At 45.8% G+C, this 21,194-nt stretch overlaps 1 protein-coding gene across 2 annotated transcripts in view; it reads right to left on the reverse strand.

Annotated features, from left to right (window-relative positions):
* Window positions 1-7,987, reverse strand: part of CD44 (CD44 molecule (IN blood group)) — a 43,031-nt gene extending 35,044 nt beyond the window's left edge. For both annotated transcript variants that reach the window (XM_073604202.1, XM_073604201.1), the window contains exons 1-2: window positions 7,707-7,987; window positions 5,625-5,764 (exon numbers count right to left, since the gene is read on the reverse strand). In XM_073604202.1, the coding sequence (XP_073460303.1) occupies window positions 5,625-5,764; window positions 7,707-7,972 (406 nt within the window). In that variant the 5' untranslated portion in view covers window positions 7,973-7,987. The remainder of the gene's footprint in view (window positions 1-5,624; window positions 5,765-7,706) is intronic.
* Between the last annotated feature and the right edge of the window lie 13,207 nt (window positions 7,988-21,194).

Raw genomic sequence — 21,194 nt, forward strand, 5'->3', positions numbered from 1 at the left:
CCCTGCTGAAGCAGAGGGAAGCATTGTTTGCCAGGGGAGCTGAGGACCAGGTAAGTAAAAATGCTTTTAGTTTCTACTAGATCGGTGGTTCAAACCACCAGGCTGATGCATTCTTTCTCCCAGGCCTCCAGCCAGCTGCAGATGTCCTAACCTACCACAGTTCCTCCCAGCTCTTATGTTGACCCAAACCTTCCATAATTGCCCACAGTGTCCCTTAACCCCATTAGTGCCCCAAGCACCCCCCCCCCACACTCAGTGCTTCCACAGTTCTGCAAAGCTCGGGGCAGTGCCCCCTCGCCTACTATAGGTCCTCCAGCCAATTCTACAGTATCTCACAGTGCCTCCCAACCTCCCACAGTGCCCCCTAGTCCCCACAGTGCCTTCCAGTGTCCCATAACACACCTACAAAGCCCCTGGCCTCCTGGAGATACCTCTCCAGAGACCTCAACCTCTACAGGGCCCCAAGTCTCCTGCAGAAGTGTCTTCCAGAATTTCAATACACATTTTGCATTCCCACAACATTATTGTGTGAGTTTTTGTTTTTACTGTTGGGGCATGGAAGGTTTTGGAGGAATTTTTCGGGCCCTGGTCTCAATAATATTGAGAACCACTGCCTAGACTAAACAAGCGGTTAAGCCTTGCAGTGGACTTTTTAGTTTCCCAGAGCTCAGCTTTAAGTTTTGGATAGTGAGTTTCACATGGGGCTGACAGGACAGGATTTAAGGAAAAAATCCCTTCCCTGGGACTGAAATAGCTAGTTTAGGAAGGTTTAGAACAGGGGTTTCCAAACTGCAGCCTGGGGGCCAGATGCAGTCCTTTGCTTGCCTTTATGCAGCCCTTAGGGCACTATTCCTCCTATTGACAGTAACAATGGGGCACTAGTCCTCCCACTGACACCATTAATGGGGCACTATTCCTCTCACTGACACCAATAATGGGGCACTATTACTCCCACTAACACCAATGATGGGGCTATATTTCTCCTACTGAGAACAATGAGGGGGCACTCTTCCTCCCTCTAATACTAAAGATGGGGCATTGTTTACTCCCATGAATGCCAGGACATTGTCTACTCCCACTGGCCACACTCCAGCCCCCCATGAAGTATGAAGAACAGTAAACTAGCCCTTTGTTTAGAAAGTTTGAAGACCTCTAGTTTTGACCCTTGAAGTGACCCTTGACCATATCTTTTAGAAAAAAATAAGTAATTTTACAATAGAATTCCAACTCAACTTTTTTTTTTATGTTTTTTTTTTTTATTGGAAACACCGTCAAGCTTATTTTTCTCAAAGTAAAACAGAATAACAGGAGCACCTTATCAACTGACAAAAGAGTCAAAATCTCTTTGAAATGATAGCAAACTCTATTGTTATGGCTTAGAATATCTGCTGCTTACTCCAGCGGCTTTGGTTTTCTATCATTTGTTTTCTCCAAGTCCACTGATCACTGTCATCAGTTTCCATTGTAAGGGAGGCTCCTTGGCTTAAAGGATCCTGTTAGAGACTCTCTTTTTTTGAGCGTTCTCCCAGTAAGAGACCTTCAAGGTGACGTAAATATGCTGCCTACCCTGACAAGCATGGCCAGTTTTAGTTAAGCAGACACACCTCTGACCAATGAAAGCAGCTTACACGAGCCACTCATGCAAATGTGTGCTATGAAATATGGGACATGTAGGGGGATCAGATAACTATGAATGGAGCTACATGTTATCACTCCTCAAACTTTTGGTGCAGAGGAACCTGGAGGCTCTGACACAGACTTTCTCAACATTTTCAACAAAGAGGAACCCTTGAAATAATTTTCCGATCTCAGGGAACACCTGCTAAAAATGACTATATCTAGAACTCATGATACGTTAGTGTGATGGTCGGTGGGAAGAATGCTCCTTACATTTGTGGTCATTGGGAAGAATTACCTTCTTACAGATAGTTAAAAAGATCAATGTTGTCAGTGGGAACTTTTCTGAGAGGCAGAAATTGGTCATTGTTTAAGGAACTCATAGCTACCTCTGGAGGAACCCTGGTTGAGAAACCTTGCATTAACATCATTGAAAAATAAGTGTTTCCTGGACAATTTTATATGCAAAACTTTGTTGAGCTGTGCTGAACATAACAACACACATATATATATATATATATATATATATATATATATATATATATATATATATATATATATATATATATATATATATATATATATATATATGTATATATATATATACAAAGCCTTTAGTATTACTTTATTGGTTTCAGGTCCGGACAGCCAACGTGTTTTGGGAGCCAGGACAATTCATCAGGGCTTGAAAAATTTCCCAGCACTTAAATGGACTAAAACTAGCCAACAGATATGTATAAGATCTAATTGTTCATAGGAACTCAGATGAGCCGACATTTACAGCAACATGTTTACCAGTTAGTATGGGTCTTCTCAGTGCTCCACAGTGCTCTGCGCCCCGATTCCATCCTGTTTTGAAGCCTATTAGAGCCTCTGGCTCTAATCACGTGCTTAAAAAAAAAAACCCTGATTGGAATCCATGCGTCCGACACCCCGCATGTAAATTAGGGGGCCGGGTGCATGGATAGAGGGGGGGCGGCGCCCATGCGTCCTGCATTGCAGAACGCCAATGGTGCTTCTGTTGTTCTGTTTAACATTGAGGACCCACTGGGGACTTCCGGGGACCTGCTGGAAAGAAACTGTACACAAGAGCTGGTGCAATTTTCTTTCCTGCAACCCCCATCAACTGACTGTGAATCCCTCCTGCGGAGCTATTGTGTTCCTCCAGCGGAGGGGCACAGGGAGCCACCCCTGCCGGGAGAACACACAGTGATTATTGTTACTGGCTGTATCCTCTGGCAATAAACACATAAAAAAACAGACATGCTGGTTGCACCCAAGTCAATCGACGGATCGACTTAGGTACATTCAGCCTGCCCATAGATGGTTCGAATCTCGGCTGGCCCCTGCTGAACTGGCCAAGATTCAAACCATCTATAGCTGGCTTTATCTTTACCTTTTAAAGCCGAGCTCCAGGCAGATATAAAATACACACAAATCTGTAATCAATACATCCTTCAATGTATTTTCCTAATGCAAGCAAAATAAATGTATATACTTTTACATGGACTTTACTAGGGCTTATTTTTGGGGTAGGGCTTATATTGCAGCCCTCCCCAAAAATCACTCTCGGTCTTATTTTAAGGGTAGGGTTTATTTTCAGGGGGAAACACGGTAGCATTAAAAAATAAATGTAACAATTTTATAGCACTAGCAATACTGTATTTATTTTATTTGTTATACCCAATGAGAGCTTTCCTTTAAAATAATATATTTCTACGATTTTGAGCTAAAATCCTTCAATGTATTTTCTTAATGCAAGCAACGTAAGTATCCGAATCTGATTGGTATCAAGCTCTAACAAACCCCTATATAGAAAAGCTTAGACTGGGACAAAGAGAAGCAGCACAGGGAGTCAATCAGTTGTACTGCAGTACTCGGAACATGAAGGAACATGCTGTTAGTGGAAAAGAGCAAAGTGACAGAAAGATGAGCTCATTGGTCTGTTGTTTCTCTATTCACTGTCCAGTCACACGCTGGAGGAGGAACAAGACCTGTAAGCATTAATAAACTACGAAAGAGAAAATCCAGGTCCCCCACCCCCCCCCACAGGGTTATGCTTTGCGACAGAGCGGTTTAAATCTCAGGACCGGATGGACAGAAATACAAATCCTTTGATGGGTAAACACTCCCCATACTGTGTGTGTATTACATCTGTGTATTTAGTTGTTTGCCTGAAGTTTAAAGTTTAAAGCAAACAGGACAACCATTCAATATTCTACTTTGCTTTTACAGTCTAGGAAAATGATTGCAGTCTTTAATATACATCAATGGCCTGTTATTTATACATTTACTATTTACAGGCCTGTAATATATGTATGAAGATTAATTAATAACCTGTTATGTCACCGGTGATTATCTGTGACGGATCATATAATCATTTTACAATCCAACCGTAACTCCCAAACTGCCGCCCTACAAAACTGGGACACTGTAAGGCAATGCCATGAATGGGCACACTCCACCCTCACCCCATACCAAGAATAGAGGGGTGTGGTGAGCCGTTATGTAATTAGAAACACTATCTGATATATATAATTTGATGTACAGGTTTCGGCATTTCAAAATCATTTTTAGAGATGTCAGTTTGAAGCTGGTCAGCCTTACCAAAGACGTGTGTATTGACTCAGAGGACCACTACAACTCCCAGGTTATTATTCTGTATCTCATTAAAGCTTATCTCCAGACAAACAGCTAAGTATGTTGAAATGCATATATGGCAGCTGTTTTATCAGCCAGCCTTATGACCTGAATGAATGGGCCTGTATAATAATAATAATAAAATAATAATAAAATAAATATAAGACGGGGTCTTATATTATTTTCTGCTACAAAAAGCACACTAGGGCTTATTTTCGGGGGATGTCTTATCTATGTCCCCTGTTTTCTCACCAAGATGCCTGCTGATGTCAGCCCCGCTCTGTGCACTGCCGAGGGAAGGGCCCGAGATGCCTGCTGACGTCAGCCCCGCTCAGGGCACTGCCAAGGGAAGGGCCGAGATGCCTGCTGATGTCAGTACCACCAAGATGCCTGCTGATGTCAGCCCTGCTCTGAGCACTGCCGAGGGAAGGGCCCGAGATGCCTGCTGACATCAGCCCCACTCCGGGCACTGCCAAGGGAAGGGCCGAGATGCCTGCTGATGTCAGCACCACCAAGATTCCTGCTGACATCAGCCCCACTCCGAGCACTGCCGAAGGAAGGACCGAGATGCCTGCTGACGTCAGCCCCGCTCCGGGCACTGGCAAGGGAAGGGCCGAGATGCCTGCTGACGTCAGCACCACCAAGATGCCTGCTGACATCAGCCCCGCTCCGAGCACTGCCGAAGGAAGGGCCGAGATGCCGGCTGACGTCAGCCCTGCTCTGGGCACTGCCAAGGGAAGGGCCGAGATGCCTGCTGACATCAGCCCCACCAAGATGCCTGCTGGTGTCAGCCCTGCTCCGGGCACTGCTGAGGGAAGGGCTGAGATGCCGGCTGACGTCAGCACCACCAAGATGCCTGCTGACATCAGCCCCGCTCCGAGCACTGCCGAAGGAAGGGCCGAGATGCCTGCTGACGTCAGCCCCGCTCCGGGCACTGCCAAGGGAAGGGCCGAGATGCCTGCTGATGTCAGCACCACCAAGATTCCTGCTGACATCAGCCACGCTCCAAGCACTGCCGAAGGAAGGACCGAGATGCCTGCTGACGTCAGCCCTGCTCCGGGCACTGGCAAGGGAAGGGGCGAGATGCCTGCTGACATCAGCCCCACCAAGATGCCTGCTGGTGTCAGCCCTGCTCCGGGCACTGCTGAGGGAAGGGCTGAGATGCAGGCTGATGCCAGCCCTGCTCCAAGCACTACAGAGGGAGGGGCCGCTGACGTCAGCCGGGAGGAGACTTTTGAACTTTTGAACATTTTAAAAAGTGAAGCATGGGGAATAGGGATTTGTATCACTCTGGGCCACACATAGACAATCTCTAGTCAGCATTTTCAGGCAAATGACAACTTAAAACATTTGTTATCAATGCTTACCTGAGGCATTGTAGCAAAAGACATCCCACATAGTAGTAAGGTTGAGGTGTTGCACATAGAGTCCTTCATAGTTATTAGCGCATTTCTTATTTGGTGTTAAACGAGGAATGACCACCGTGTTATTGCCCGTCCAACCATACCTGTAAAAGAAAGCCAGATTTATCAACCATTGTGATAGAGTAGACATGATCTGCAGATATTCTCCTTGCAAACAACCATTGATGAACGACAAGGTTGAGTGAGGAAATGGAGGGGGTTCCTTTATCTATTCTCCACAATAGACAACTTGAGGAACCTCACAATTATCTCCAGGATGAAGTTAGTGATATTTTAGGTTGTGTCAACATGTGTATTAATAGTCGTTAGCTAACTCCATCATTATCTCATACAGAGTAGAGGTTTGGAGAAGATGGGTCCTAAACTGTATACCAGGGGTCTGCAAACTTTGTAAACAAAGAGCCATTTTACTGTCCTTCACCTTTAGGGGGGCGCTGGAGTGTGGCCAGTGGGAGAAGAAAATTACTTGGCATCAGTGGGAGTAAACAATTTCCTATCATTGGTAATAGGGGGAGTAATAGTGCCCAAACGTTGGTGTCAGAGGGAGAAATAGTACCTCATCATTGGTGTCAGTGGGAGGAATAGTGCCTCATCATTGGTGTCAGTCGGAGGAATAGTGCCCCATCATTGGTGTCAGTGGGAGGAATAGTGCCTCATCATTGGTGTCAGTGGGAGGAATAGTACCCCATCATTGGTGTCAGTCAGAGAAATAGTGCAACATCATTGGTGTCGGTGGGAGGAATTGTACCTCATCATTGGTGTCAGTCGGAGGAATAGTGCCATATCATTGGTGTCAGTGGGAGGAATAGTGCCCCATCATTGGTGTCAGTGGGAGGAATAGTGCCCCATCATTGGTGTCAGTGGGAGGAATAGTACCTCATCATTGGTGTCAGTGGGAGGAATAGTGCCCCATCATTGGTGTCAGTGGGAGGAATAGTGCCCTATCATTGGTGTCAGAGGGAGGAATAGTGCCCCATCATTAGTGTCAGAGGGAGGAATAGTGGCCCATCATCATCAGTGTCAGTGGCAGGAGCTATGCCTCACTGTTGCTGACAATGGGGGGAATAATGTCCCAAGGGCCAGATAAAATCAAGCACATTCCGCCCCCGGGCTCAGTTTAGGGACCATTGCTTTACACTGTTTGCTGCATATTTTCTGCTCTGAAGCCACATGCTGCCCCATGCCGGTTTCTAATTTGTTAGATCAATTGATAAGTCAAATATTTCAGATTTGACAGATTATTTCTAATAAGACCAATTCTGACTTTTTTTTTTCGATCATCCCCCCATGTGTAAAAAAAAATGTAGCACCCTCTCAGACAGGTTGTTTTGTTAGAATGGTAAGGTATATTTAGTGTTTGGCTCCTCTGTAATCAGTGGAGCAGCTTGCGATTGCTTTGGGCTGTTCTGGGCTCCACATGTTGCAGGTTTGATTGTTTCCTCCTGCCTTCTGGAGGATTCTAGATTGTAGCGGGCTGTAAAAGCAAATCAGCAGCCTGAATATTTATGTTGTCTCAGGCAAATCATTGGGGGAGGGTGCCCAGAAGGTGGCTGGGGAATGCATAAATAATCTAGGATCTGGAGATGCCCTAGTTCTTGTCCAGGAGGAGAGTTCTCAGCCTGAAGGGCTGCTGCCCTTCTAGGCAGCCCAGCTGAAACTCTACTTATGCTCATCAAGGTGCCAGCCACGCTAAAGCTGGGGGGGGGGGGGGACTGTTTGCTGAAAGTCTCTGGAACTAATCAAGGAATTTCACTACGGATCTGGTCTGCAGAGTTCTGAAGTGCCTACAGGCTGGCTCTTGAGTGCAGATGTGCAAATATTAAAATACCTTTATGGGTGGATGCCAGTCTGGAGGAGTGGGCATTCCTAGGCAGACTGTATTTGCACACAGATCACCCTACATGTGATGCTGAGCCTCCATGATAGACAGTAGGGATGAGCAAAACTGAGAGTTTATAGACAATTCATTTAAAATCGCTCTTCACATAGCCAGTTACCAATTAATAGAAAATAGCAGCGCTGTACCTGCAGATCTCAAATCCAGAATCCATAGCAAGCTTCACCTGCTCCTCATTTGCAATGACGACATCCAACTCAGCACAGGTTTTCCTGGCCTCCTCAGTAGTCAGATTGTATCTGGCACCTTTCTCCACATGGAAAACACCCATGAACCGGCAGCTGATATCTGAAAGCAAAGAGAGGTAAGCCGTGTGTGACTTCATCAGAAAAGCAAACAGGAGATAAAAGTCATGGAACAATAGTTTGATGAAGAACTCTTCTTTTTTCTGCATAAAGTAAAGAGGAACTTAAAGCGTATTTCCACTTTTGCAGCCAATTTAAAAAAAAAAAAAACTACTTTATATTTGTTACCTGTTCCCATTCACAATATATTACTTAAAAAATAAAAGTCTTACTTAACTTCTGTGTAATGGTAAAGTGGAGATCATAATTAACACTGTGCTGGCAGATCTCATTATCTGTTGTAAACTAGATATCTGCCCTACAAAGGGTTAAGATATCAAGACTTGGATGGCACATTGTGTGTTAATGAACTTATAAAACCCATCCCTCAGTCTTCTCCTAATTGTACAGCGCCACATTTTCTAAGGCTCCATGCACACTGGAGCTTATAAATGGCCGTTTTTGGGAGTTTGGGCGTTTTTTTTTTAACGGCCCATAAACTCCCCTCTATGTTATCCTATGTGTCCAAGCACATATGGACCTTTTTTGGAGGTTTATCAGCAGTGGAGTTTATGGGCCGTTTTCTGAACGCCATAAAATCGCGTTCAGGAGTCGCTTTTCTGACCACAAAAAAACGCCAAAAGCTCATAAACGCTGATAAACGCAGGTTTCTGTGGCTTAAAAAAAATTAGACAAAGATGAATCATTTCAGAACTTTTTCCACCTTTTACCTTTTACTGTGACCTATAAACTGTACAACTCAGTTGAACAACAAACTGAAATCTTTCAGGGAAGTACAAATAAAAAAAAATAAAAATTGGTTGCATAAGTGTGCACACCCCTAAACTAATACTTTGTTGAAGCACCTTTTCATTTTATTACAGCACTCAGTCTTTTTGGGTATGAGTCTATTAGCATGGCATATCTTGGCTTGGCAATATTTGTCCACTCTTCTTTGCAAAAACACTCCAAATCTGTCAGATTGTGAGGGCATCTCCTGTGCACAGCCCTCTTCAGATCACCTCACAGATTTTCAATCGGATTCAGGTCTGGGCTTTGGCTGGGCCGTTCCAAAACTTTTATTTTCTTCTGGTGCGTTGATTTGGATGTATGCTTTGGGTCGTGGTCATGCTGAAAGCTGAAGTTTCTCTTCATGTTCAGCTTTCAAGCAGAAGCCTGAAGGTTTTGTGCCAATATTTGGAACTGTTCATAATTCCCTCTACCTTGACTAAGCCCCCCCCCCTGTTCCAGCTGAAGAAAAACAGCTCCAAATCATGATGCTGCCACCACCATGCTTCACAGTGGGTATGGTGTTCTTTTGGTGATGTGCGGTGTTGTTTTTGCGCTTTTGGAATTATAACCAAAAAGTTCAACCTTGGTTTCATCAGCCCATGACATATTTTTCCACAACTGAGCTAAAACAAATAGTGGTGTGTACTGGGCTTTAGAAGTGACTTGTTCAGAAAGTAGACGAAAGACAGGCCAGCCAGAAATAACTTTAGCCGTCTGTCTGGAGTTCATCTATTAATAAACCCCATATGGTTAATGCCGCGTACACACGGTCGGACTTTTCAGCTACAAAAGTCCGACAGCCTGTCCAACAGACTTTCGACGGACTTGCGGCGGACTTGCGGCGGACTTTCTAACGAACAGACTTGCCTACACACGATCACACAAAAGTCCGTCGAATTCTTACGTGATGACGTACACCGGACTAAAATAAGGAAGTTGATAGCCAGTAGCCAATAGCTGCCCTAGCGTGGGTTTTTGTCCGTCAGACTAGCATACAGACGAGCGGATTTTTCGACCGGACTCGAGTCCGTCGGAAAGATTTGAAGCATGTTTCAAATCTAAAGTCCGTCGGATTTGAGGCTGAAAAAGTCAGTTGAAAGTCCGGAGAAGCCCACACACGATCGGATTACCAGCCAGCTTTAGTCCGTCAGCGTCCGTTGGACTTTTGTAGACGAAAAGTCCGACCGTGTGTACGCGGCATTAGGCTCAGCGACGACCCGTCCATAAGGGGTGCAGGGGCGCCGCCCCCCTAATCTCTATACACGGGCCCCTAATCTCCATGCAGGGTTTTTTTTTTTTTTTTTTGGTGAAGCACTTGATTAGACCTGGAGACTCTAATTGGCTTCAAATAGGTTGGGCTCGGGGGGGCAGAGCACTGCGTCCTGAGCCCACCCACTTGTGACAATAGCAAATCAACATTCTCTATTGTCTTGCTGCTTCTCCTCCCAGCCAATCGGGACGGGAAGTGGGTTCTGAGACCAGAATGACCCGGAGGAGAAGTGCCCGGATTGGCCAGGAGGAGAAGCCAGGGGAAGCCACCAGAGCCACATGCTACCTGGATGGGGTAAGTGTGAAGCTTGCGAGCAGGGCTGGCGAATGGGGGGGGGGTGGTTTGTTTGCCAACCCCTTCCCAAAAAATGGAGCACCAGCCGCGCCACTGTTTAGGCTGCTGGCCATATGGGCTGCCTAGTTCACATTTCCACAGTGACCAGTATCCTCTCCAGTCTCCATTTACATATCAATAGCTGAATTGGCAAGCTTGAGTAAGCATAACAGATTATCAAATGCATTAAAAAAAAAAATCATTAAACAAATTCCACAATTACTAATTATTTCTAGCATAAAAATGAAAAAAACATCAAATTTCCAAAAAATATAATTCACAGCAGGAAAAAGATAAACGTTAAACCAAGCTAAATGTCCAGACTGCGTGGGTTATATCATCTGAAAGTTTGGATGTATCACTTTAAATGTCATTTCTTTTATTCCTGTTGCTGGATTCATTAATAATCTAGGTTTACGTTTCCATTCTATACCGCATGTTTCAGCACAATGGAATTTTACTGTAATTAATTGTAAGTATTTTTTTTTTTTAATTCCTCTTACTGGATTATTTATTAGCCTACATTATTTTTCCAGCACAATGCAATCTTACTGTAAAACTTGTGTCTGCAGCCGCGTATTAGCGAGATCCGGGTGAGTCATGCTTGGAGTAACAAGGAGGGGAAACCTACAGCAAACAACACACTGCGTTCCGGCGACCTATTATGTGTACATAGTACCCACACATTTGGACACGATGACTACGTCCTTCAGGCTTGAACAGCTTATACGAGAAGACAAGGAATACAAGTTTACCTACGGGCGATCTGTAATGTAAATCCTCAGAAAGAAGGATAATTCTATATTTATCATTATTCTGGGTCAGTTCACATTTCCTTAAAGCACCCCCCCCTCCCCCCTTACTAAACCGCCTATGCTAGCTAAAGGCATCAGGGAAACCAATAAACCCACCAATAGAAACATGTTTTTTTTTTCTTTATTTGCTTGCCCCTTTTCCGAGAGGTCTCCCCCGGGCTTTGCATCAAGTCACCTTTGGCTGGCTTCTTCATCCTTGCTCTTTGCTGGCCTACAGATGACATTGCGCTAGACCTAGTGTATGCGCCATATGAGATCTGGGTTGGCTTCCTATTGAACAATAACAAGTCACCCAAAATCTTGAATGGCATATGTGCCATAAGGAGACCTAGTGCGTGTGGGGTATGCCATAGGCGTGCGCACAGGGTGTGCCAGGTGTGCCGGGGCACATCCTAATCACCCTGTGTGGTGCATATTTACAATCTTTAGACCACTGATATTTCACCAAATATTTATTTCTCCTAAGATAAAAAAAAAAAAAAAAATTAAAATAATATTGTAACTGCCCTACTAACACCAATCTCTGCCCTTATGACACCGTCTACTTCCCTACTGACACCGTCCATTGCTCTGCTGACACTGTCAGTATATACACATGCACACACATGCATATGTGCTTTGGGGTGCACACCCTAATGCAATAGGCTGCGCACACCTATGGGGTATGCATAGCTCCCAACTGTCCCTGATTTCGAGGGACTGTCCCTGATTTGGAACAATGTCCCTCGGTCCCCCCTTCCCCCTAATTTGTCCCTCATTTTGGTCTGATCTATATAGTTGTATATAAAATGCACTTTTTATCTTCCCAGTGATAAGCCTTTCATCTAATTTCTAAATTGCTGCATTTGTAAATTTTAAAAGCCAATATAAAGGAATACTAGTGGTAAAAAGAAGTCCCTTGTGGATTTAATTAACCTTTTTTTTGGTTAATTCTCCTTTAAGGGGGTGTGGCAGGGGGGCGTGTCCTATGCCCACATACATTTGCTGGTAGGTGTCCCTCATTCCCATCTGAAAATGTTGGGAGGTATGGGTATGCGAGATCTGGGGTGGCTTATTGTTCACTAACGCGCGGTCCCAGATCTCATACAGCACATGCACCTGGGAGGCCAAGGCTAAGTCATCAGTGCCCACTTAAAACCAGGAGATGCCTGGACAAAAAAGGTATTAAAAAAAACAAAACAGTCAATTCAAAAAATGACTTTATGATTGTAGCGCTTACCACTAAAGGGGCCACTGAGAATATGTTGGCCATAAATGGTTTGAATCTCGGCAGGTTCAGCAGGAACCAGCCAAAGTTTGAACCACGTATGGGTAGGCTGATTAATTGATCAATCAACTTGGGTACAACCAGCCTGTGGGATTTTGCATGCGACAATTGCTAGCAGCCACTAGCAATAATCACTGTGTTCTTCAGACGTGGGCGCCGTTCCCAGCCCCCCCTACCAGGAGAACACAAAGGCTCCACGGGAGGGATTCCCCCATCAACACAGTCAAGGGGTTTTCTTTCCTGTAACCCGTGGTTGAAATGTTTGTTATCTAGAAAAACGGGAAAAAAAAACAAACCTTTAGATCAGAGGTGCCCAACCTTTTGCAGAGCGAGGGCCACTTAAGCGACTTGGTAACCAGTCACAGGCCACAATGAGCAGAGCGGGCAGATGACAGGTCCATATGCAGAGCGGACACGGACACAGCCCGCTCTGCTTTATGGGCCCTCTGATCCGATCTCCCCAGATGGAAGGGGACGGATCCCCTTCTATGTTTCTTTAGCAGATTGGATTAGAGGTAAATGGAGGGTCCAATTGGGTTGGACCGGTTGTGTGAAAGAAGCCTAAGGCTACATTCACACTGATGCACTGAAGTTTACCCACATCGTGGGTGCAGCGCAGTGCACCTGTGGCTTTCCTGTGGTTTAGCTGCCCTTCGCCATAGACCAGGGGTCTCAAACTGGTGGCCCTCCAGCTGTTGCAAAACTACAAGTCCCATGAGGCATTGCAAGGCTGACATTTACAAGCATGACTCCCTCAGGCAGAGATATGATGGTACTTGTAGTTCCGCAACAGCTGGAGGGCCGCCAGTTTGAGTCCCCTGCCATAGACAAAGACCGCTGACCTCATTCACAACCCTGATGCTCTGGGATGGCGGGCCGGCAACCCGGCGATCTGGGCCTGCCTGTCAGCCAACCCAGATCAGGAGGTCACGGGCCACATTGGACCACTTCACAGGCCACATGTGGCCCCCGGGCTACTGGTTGGGCACCCCTGCTTTAAACTCACTTTAATATGAGTTTTCATTTGGACTTCAAGGCTTTTCGTTGCAACATACTGAATACTGCTTCCACATGGAGAGCAATGGTCCTTCTCTACAGCATGCTGGTAGTGGGAAGGCTTTTCTAATCATCTGGAGCATCTTTCTACAGAAAATATTGTAATTGTAAGAAATTGTAAGACTTTGCTGTTGGGCTTTACATAAAAAAAATGGAATAAAGATTAAAGTATTTGTCCTTCTCTGCAACATTCCTTGGGTCTGCTCTTTCTCCCTCTCCCCATGCATCCTCTCACTACAAACAGTTCGTTCTCATGTCCAGGTTACTCGCCAAACCAGGCCTCGAATCCTAAACCCCCATTTCTGAATATTCGTCTGGATCGGAGGCAACTTTCGTAGGTCCTACACAGGGGGTCCCTTCTTTATCATCAGGTTCATGGGGCGCTGGAGATCCTCCGTTTTAGCAGCTACATACGTAAACCCCTTTTCTGTAGTCATCCAGGCATTTACATTTTCTGGACTGATGGTTGTTGTTGGCCCTTCTTTGAAGCTTTCACATCACACCTACTTCGTGTCTCTTTTTGCCCTCTTTTAGGAATACTGACCAGCCAGGCCAAGGCACACCTCAGGTCTTGGTAGTTAGGATTATCGCATTTCCAAGTGAAGACTCTGACTACAAGTTGGAAGGCTGGCCGCAGGTTAGCCTGAATTTGTAGGAGGAGTCTGAGAGCTTTATATCGCTCCTCTTCCTCCATCAGATCCTTTGTTGGCTCATTTCCGGGTTCCCACCCACCCGTTCCCCCATACTTTCATCATTTCATTTACATTTCATACATATTCATTCAGGGTATGCCCTCTTTTAGGCATACTCACCAGCCAGGCCAAGGCACACCTCAGGTCTTGGTAGTTAGGATTATCGCATTTCCAAGTGAAGACTAGACATGTGCGATTAGTTTCGTACGGAACGAAAATTCATACAAATTTCCGGAAATTTGTACATTCGTACGAATCCGAAATACGAATTTTTATGCATACGAATTCTGTATGAAATACGAAATTTCGTTTACGAATTTCGAATCCAAATTCATAAGGAACATTCGTAATTCTTACAAAAAGATAACAAACCTAAAAGTTAAAAACCCAGGAAGTCAGCACAGCACAGGGATGGTGGGAACCCCTCATAATGGGCACAGCGGGTGTACAGACCTGGGAACTCAGCACAGGGATGGTGGGAACTCCTCATAATGGGCACAGCAGGTGTACAGACCTGGGAACTCAGCACAGGGATGGTGGGAACTCCTCATAATGGGCACAGCGGGTGTACAGACCTGGGAACTCAGCACAGGGATGGTGGGAACCCCTCATAATGGGCACAGCGGGTGTACAGACCTGGGAACTCAGCACAGGGATGGTGGGAACCCCTCATAATGGGCACAGCAGGTGTACAGACCTGGGAACTCAGCACAGGGATGGTGGGAACCCTATGGGAATTTCTATGCTTACGAATTTTATACGAAATACGAAGTTTCGTTAACGAATTTCGGATCCAAATTCCGTTACAACAGAAACAGGACTGGTGTTTTGTTCACCAATCAGAGGAAGCAGCACAGGACAGGATTGGTGGGAACCCCTCATAATGATAAATTCATCATAACGAACATTCGTTATTTTTACGAAAAGTTAACGAACCTAAAGGTTAAAAACCCAGGAAGTCAGCACAGGGATGGGGGAGCCCCACGTAATGATAAATTCATCATAACAAACTTTCGTTATTTTCCGAAAAGTTTACGAATCTAACGAAAATTCGTATTTTGTACGATTCCGGATTGAATTTCGGACACGAATTACGAAATACTAATTAATTTTCGTACGAAACGAAACGGAATGAAACTGAACAAATTTATTGACGACGCACATGTCTAGCACTCTGACTACAAATAAACCTTGGCACACTGCCCAAATCTCATTGCTAATTGGCTCTGCTTTTTATATATCTAACTCTGAATCTGTCGTATATACAGCAGCAGTAAATAGTATGTTGCTGATGTATAAAATAAATTATCTCTACACTTGACTTCCCAGATGCTGCATAATTTAACTATACTTTTTTTTTTTTTAATAGATACATTTCATAATTACTCCTAAAAACTTAAATGGGCATTTAAAATGAATTTTCGAGATGAGCTATTGTTACTGAATATCTGTTGTTTCTCCTCTAGCGTTATTTACCAATGTTTCACACAACAGTCTCCCATTAAGTGGAGATGTACTGTACTCGAGGTGCTGAACCTCGTCGCTCCTCCATGCCCGCTCGGGTCATGTCGTTGTTTATTGTCTGTGTTTTATTAGCTCTGCTGCGGAACTGTTTGGCGGGAGTCTTTGGGTACATAGTTCTCTCTGTACTGAGAATAACGAGGTGTAGTTTGACACTCCTGGACAGATCAGGTATATTCCACATAAACATTAAAAAGTGTTTATAAACCCAAATTCTATTTCCAGTATGTTTTGGCATCACCCATCCAAAAAGCGGGCTACACACCAAAGATGTTCAACTCCAGCCAAGGTAATGACGGCACAACGCTCACACGCACCCAAAGCCTTATCCTTCACATGTTTTACACAAATCAGGACTTAATCATGGGGAATGATTAAGTCCTCCTGTGAAAACAAAAATGAATATGGTCTATGGCACCATGAGTGATGAGCCTCCATTCCTAAATTGAAGAGCAAAAGAAGAACATACGTACTACAGCAAATCCCTCTACCCCTAATACTGATGCAGATTCAACTCTTGCGGTATTGAGGGGGAGGGGGGTTCTGCCTGGAGTGGGGCTTTAATCAAATCATTGAAACATGGACCAGCCTGACTTGTGGGCTCCATTAGTTGTTTGTTGGGCTCCCTATCAGATCCTTTGGAAAGCTGGCCATAGATAAGTGGTTGTAAACTCTTATGCCCCGTACACACGGTTGGATTTTCCGATGGAAAATGTCCGATCGGAGCGTGTTGTCGGAAATTCCGACCGTGTGTGGGCTCCATCGGACATTTTCCATCGGATTTTCCGACACACAAAGTTGGAGAGCAGGAGATAAAATTTTCCGACAACAAAATCCGTTGTCGGAAATTCCTATCGTGTGTACACAAATCCGACGGACAAAGTGCCACGCATGCTCAGAATAAATAAAGAGATGAAAGCTATTGGCCACTGCCCTGTTTATAGTCCCGACGTACGTGTTTTACGTCACCGCGTTTAAAACGATCGGATTTTCCGACAACTTTGTGTGATCGTGTGTATGCAAGACAAGTTTGAGCCAACATCCGTCGGAAAAAATCCTAGGATTTTGTTGTCGGAATGTCCGAACAAAGTCCGACCGTGTGTACGGGGCAATATGCCGCGTACACACAACCGGTTTTGCCGTCGGAATAAACTCCGAGGGTTTCTCCGATGGAACTCCGACGGAATTCCGCTCAACCGTTCTTGCCTACACAGGGTCAACCCAAAGTCCGACCAAAGTCCGACCGTCCAGAACGCGGTGACGTACAACACGTACGACGGGACTAGAAAAATGAAGTTCAATAGCCAGTAGCCAATAGCTTCCGTCTGGTACTTGCTTCAGAACATGCGTTGTTTTTGGTACGTCAGAACAGCATACAGACGAGCCGTTTTCCTGATAGTAATTAGTTTCGTCGGAAAAATTTAGAACATGTCCTCTAAGTCCGTCTGAATTTTTGATGGGGCATACACACGGTCTGAATATACAATGAAAAGCTCCCGTCGGACTTTTCCTGATGGACATTCCGCTCGTGTGTACACGGCATTACATATACCCAGTGAAGTGACTGGCCTCAGGTGATACACAGAGATGAAACAAATCCTCCTACGTAAGTTGTATTTGTTTATCTGCGCTCTTATCTTCTCTACTTCTTGTTCAAAGTGCAGAAAAGCTTGTCTGAGCTGTCAGAAAAAAGGGGGCAGAGAGCTGAAGTTACACTCTGCAGAGCTCATTGAGGAGAGCTCTAATAGCTGATTGGAGGGAAGGGATGCACCCCTCTTCACGCAGCACACAGGAACAGAGCTGAGACTGCCAATCAGATGGAGGTCCCTCCCCTGTCACAATTTATCTCTTGGTGTCAGGAAATCTGGTCAGAAGTAATTCATGCTGATAGCAGTGGAAAGGAGGCAGCAAACAGAAATGACGCATAGTGCTCTGGACTGAGACAAGTACACATGATAGAGAGACATGCTTTGTTCATATTTCATGTCTGAGGTTTACAACTACTTAAAGCGGAGTTCCACCCAAAAATGGAACTTCCACTGTAAGGGACATGACCCCCTAACATGCCACATTTGGCATGCCATTTTTTTTGGGGGGGGGGGGGCGCATATCCTCTTTCTAGAGGGTCCCAGCTCCCACTTCCTCCCAGCGCACCACGGCACCAGAAGGGAGATCACCTCCCCCCCCCCTCCCTCTCGGCAATAATCTGGGACACGTCACAGGTCCCAGATGATTGCCCGGCCAGTCATGGCATGCGGCGCGGCTCACGAATGCGCAGTGGGTGACACAGTTACAATGCCGGCCCACAGTTACAATGCAGGCCCACAGTTACAATGCAGGCCCACAGTTACAATGCAGGCACACAGTTACAATGCAGGTACACAGTTACAATGCAGGTACACAGTTACAATGCAGGCCCACAGGTACAATGCAGGTACACAGTTACAATGCAGGTACACAGTTACAATGCAGGCACACAGTTACAATGCAGGCCCACAGTTACAATGCAGGCACACAGTTACAATGCAGGCACACAGTTACAATGCAGGTACACAGTTACAATGCAGGTACACAGTTACAATGCAGGCACACAGTTACAATGCAGGCCCACAGTTACAATGCAGGCACACAGTTACAATGCAGGCCCACAGTTACAATGCAGGCACACAGTTACAATGCAGGCCCACAGTTACAATGCAGGCACACAGTTACGATGCAGGTACACAGTTACAATGCAGGCACACAGTTACAATGCAGGTACACAGTTACAATGCAGGCACACAGTTACAATGCAGGCACACAGTTACAATGCAGGCCCACAGTTACGATGCAGGTACACAGTTACAATGCAGGCACACAGTTACGATGCAGGTACACAGTTACAATGCAGGCACACAGTTACAATGCAGGCACACAGTTACAATGCAGGTACACAGTTACAATGCAGGCACACAGTTACAATGCAGGCACACAGTTACAATGCAGGCACACAGTTACAATGCAGGCCCACAGGTACAATGCAGGTACACAGTTACAATGCAGGTACACAGTTACAATGCCGGCGCCGCAGAGAAGAGGGGGAGACAAGCGGGTCTTCGTTCCCCCGCATCGCTGGACCCTGGGACAGGTAAGTGTTTGATTATAAAAAGCCAGGAGCTGCAGTATTTGTAGCTGCTGACTTAAAAAAATTTTTTTTTAAGGACAACTCCGCTTTCAAATTCCGGCCGATTTCTGCAAGCGTTGACTGGGCCAACAAAACTGGAGTTAAAAGTCAACTGAGCTTGGTGGAAAATGATCAGCTAAACATAAAAAAAAATTATCCAAGCTGTCTGTCAAATGCCTCTGAAAAGTGATCCACCGCAGATCGCTATTCAGAAGGGCGGTGAACGAGCCCTAAATTTTCATCAAACGCCTGTTCTTTACACCCTTGTGAACAAGAGCAAAGTTTTTCTGCCTTCATTTTTCTGGTCCTTTAATCGCTTGTCAATTATGTAATACATATGTATTGTATGGTAGCAAGGAGGGTGGGCTTCAAGGCCCACACATCACATATATGCATCCATGAAGGTTTAGGTTTTTGTATTGAGAGCTGGCTTACTGCACACTCCAAGCACAGTGACCAAGCTGTCACATACAGCTCCCAGTGTCTGGTTATGATCGGGAACCAGTGGGATGGACTCCCAATCATGTGGCAGCCAATCGCAGTGATCATTTGATTGGAGGGTCCATCTTGTCCCCTGGCGAAAAATAACCAGTTAAAGGGCCATCAGGACTGGGTACCCGGAAAGGGTTAAAATGATGTGACATGTGTTTATGTTCTCTCTCTGCATGCACCGAACTCCATCTCACCATCACCAACATCTGCACTCCGACCAGAAAGTCTCTGAAGCTGTTTTGTATTCCTCTGAGACTTCGGCGGTTAAAAATATCTTTTCATTTACAGAAGAAAGCCACAATTAATGACCTGACACTGCAGTCTGTCTCAGGACACACAGCATAGCAACAGTCTCTTAGCAGATGTGCTTAGAGCCGACCGCGGGAAGCCGTTACCAGCAAACTCAAAGAAAAATGTTACAATGTAAACTTAAAAGGAAGGAAGCTGATATATTCTGTGCTGCATGAGATCTGTATGGAACTAGAGCACTTTCAATGTCTTCACTTCTAGCCTTTGAAGAACCACAAGTTCCAGCATCCCTGCTAGCCAGCCTTAACACAGATCAGCCATTCTCAACCAGGGTTCTATGGAAGCTCCTTCAGAGGTTACTAGGAGTTCCTTGAGCAAAAAATAGGTTCTCCACCAAAGTTCTAAAGAACCCTAATGGCGCGTACACATGGTCTGACTTTCCGACGGGAAATGCTGGATGTGAGCTTGTTGTCGGAAAGTCCGACCGTGTGTATGCTCCATCGAACATTTGCTGTCGGACTTTCCGCCAACAAATGTTTGAGGGCAGGTTCTCAAATTTACCGCCAACAAAACTTTTTTTTCGGCCACCAGCGACGTCATAAGGGGCGGTGTCACCCAGTGACCCTGCCCCATGCCTATATAAGTCGTTACGCACTTTGCACACGGCATTACAGCGGGAGAGAGCGCTGTGTCAACATCGGAAATAGAGAAGAGGGAACAAGACGACGGAGACCGGGCCACCGCTAGCAAAAGAGCGGCAAAAGAGCAGAAGATAGCGGAGGAGCCCGGCAGAAGAACCGAAGAGCGGGAGAAGAACCGGAGAGCTGGAGAAGAGGCCAGAGAGCAGGAGAAGAGGCCGGAGAGTGGGAGAAGAACAAGACACCTGGAGAAGAGGCCGGAGAGAGCAGAGAAGTCGGAAGAGACCCCCGAAGTCGGAAGAAGACCCCCGGAGCTGCCTAATAAATTACTTTAAAAACCTGTCTAGTGTGTTTTTTTATTGACACTTTTTTCCCCAGGTGCATGAGTAGGGGTATGATGTACCCCATACTCATTCACATAGGGTGGGGGGCCGGGATCTGGGGGCCCCCTTATTAAAGGGGGCTCCTGGATTCTGATAAGCCCTCCGCCCGCAGACCCCGACAACCAATGGCCAGGGTTGTCGGGAAGAGGCCCTTGTCCTCATCAACATGGGGACAAGGTGCTTTGGGGTGGGGGGGCCGCAGGGCGCGCCCCTGCCTCAAAGCGCCCACCCCCCCACTTTCCTGACCGGCCGAGCTGTGCGCTCAGATAAGGGTCTGGTATGGATTTAGGGGGGGACCCCCACTCCCTTTTTTTTCGGCGTAGGGGGTTCCCCTTGAAATTCATACCAGACCTAAGGGCCTGGTATTCCCTAGGAGGGGAATTCCCTCTCACGCTGGCTGCAATAGGAAAATGTGTTTTTTCTATTGCAGCCAGCGCGAGATGTACAGTACCCTGTCGCCGAGAACCATCGCGGTGGGATCGCGCTGGAAACATTCTCACGGGCAGGTGCTGTAGTTTACAAAAGTTCAATGGTTTTGTGTACACACGGTCGGACTTTGCTCCATCGGACTTTTGTTGCCAGAAAGTTTGTCCGTTCGCACAGCCAACAAAAGTCCAATGAAAACTGAAAAAGTTTGTCCGATGGAGCGTACAGACGGTCG

This window comes from Aquarana catesbeiana, linkage group LG11 (assembly GCF_042186555.1).
Source record: "Aquarana catesbeiana isolate 2022-GZ linkage group LG11, ASM4218655v1, whole genome shotgun sequence".
Lineage (NCBI taxonomy): Eukaryota > Metazoa > Chordata > Amphibia > Anura > Ranidae > Aquarana > Aquarana catesbeiana.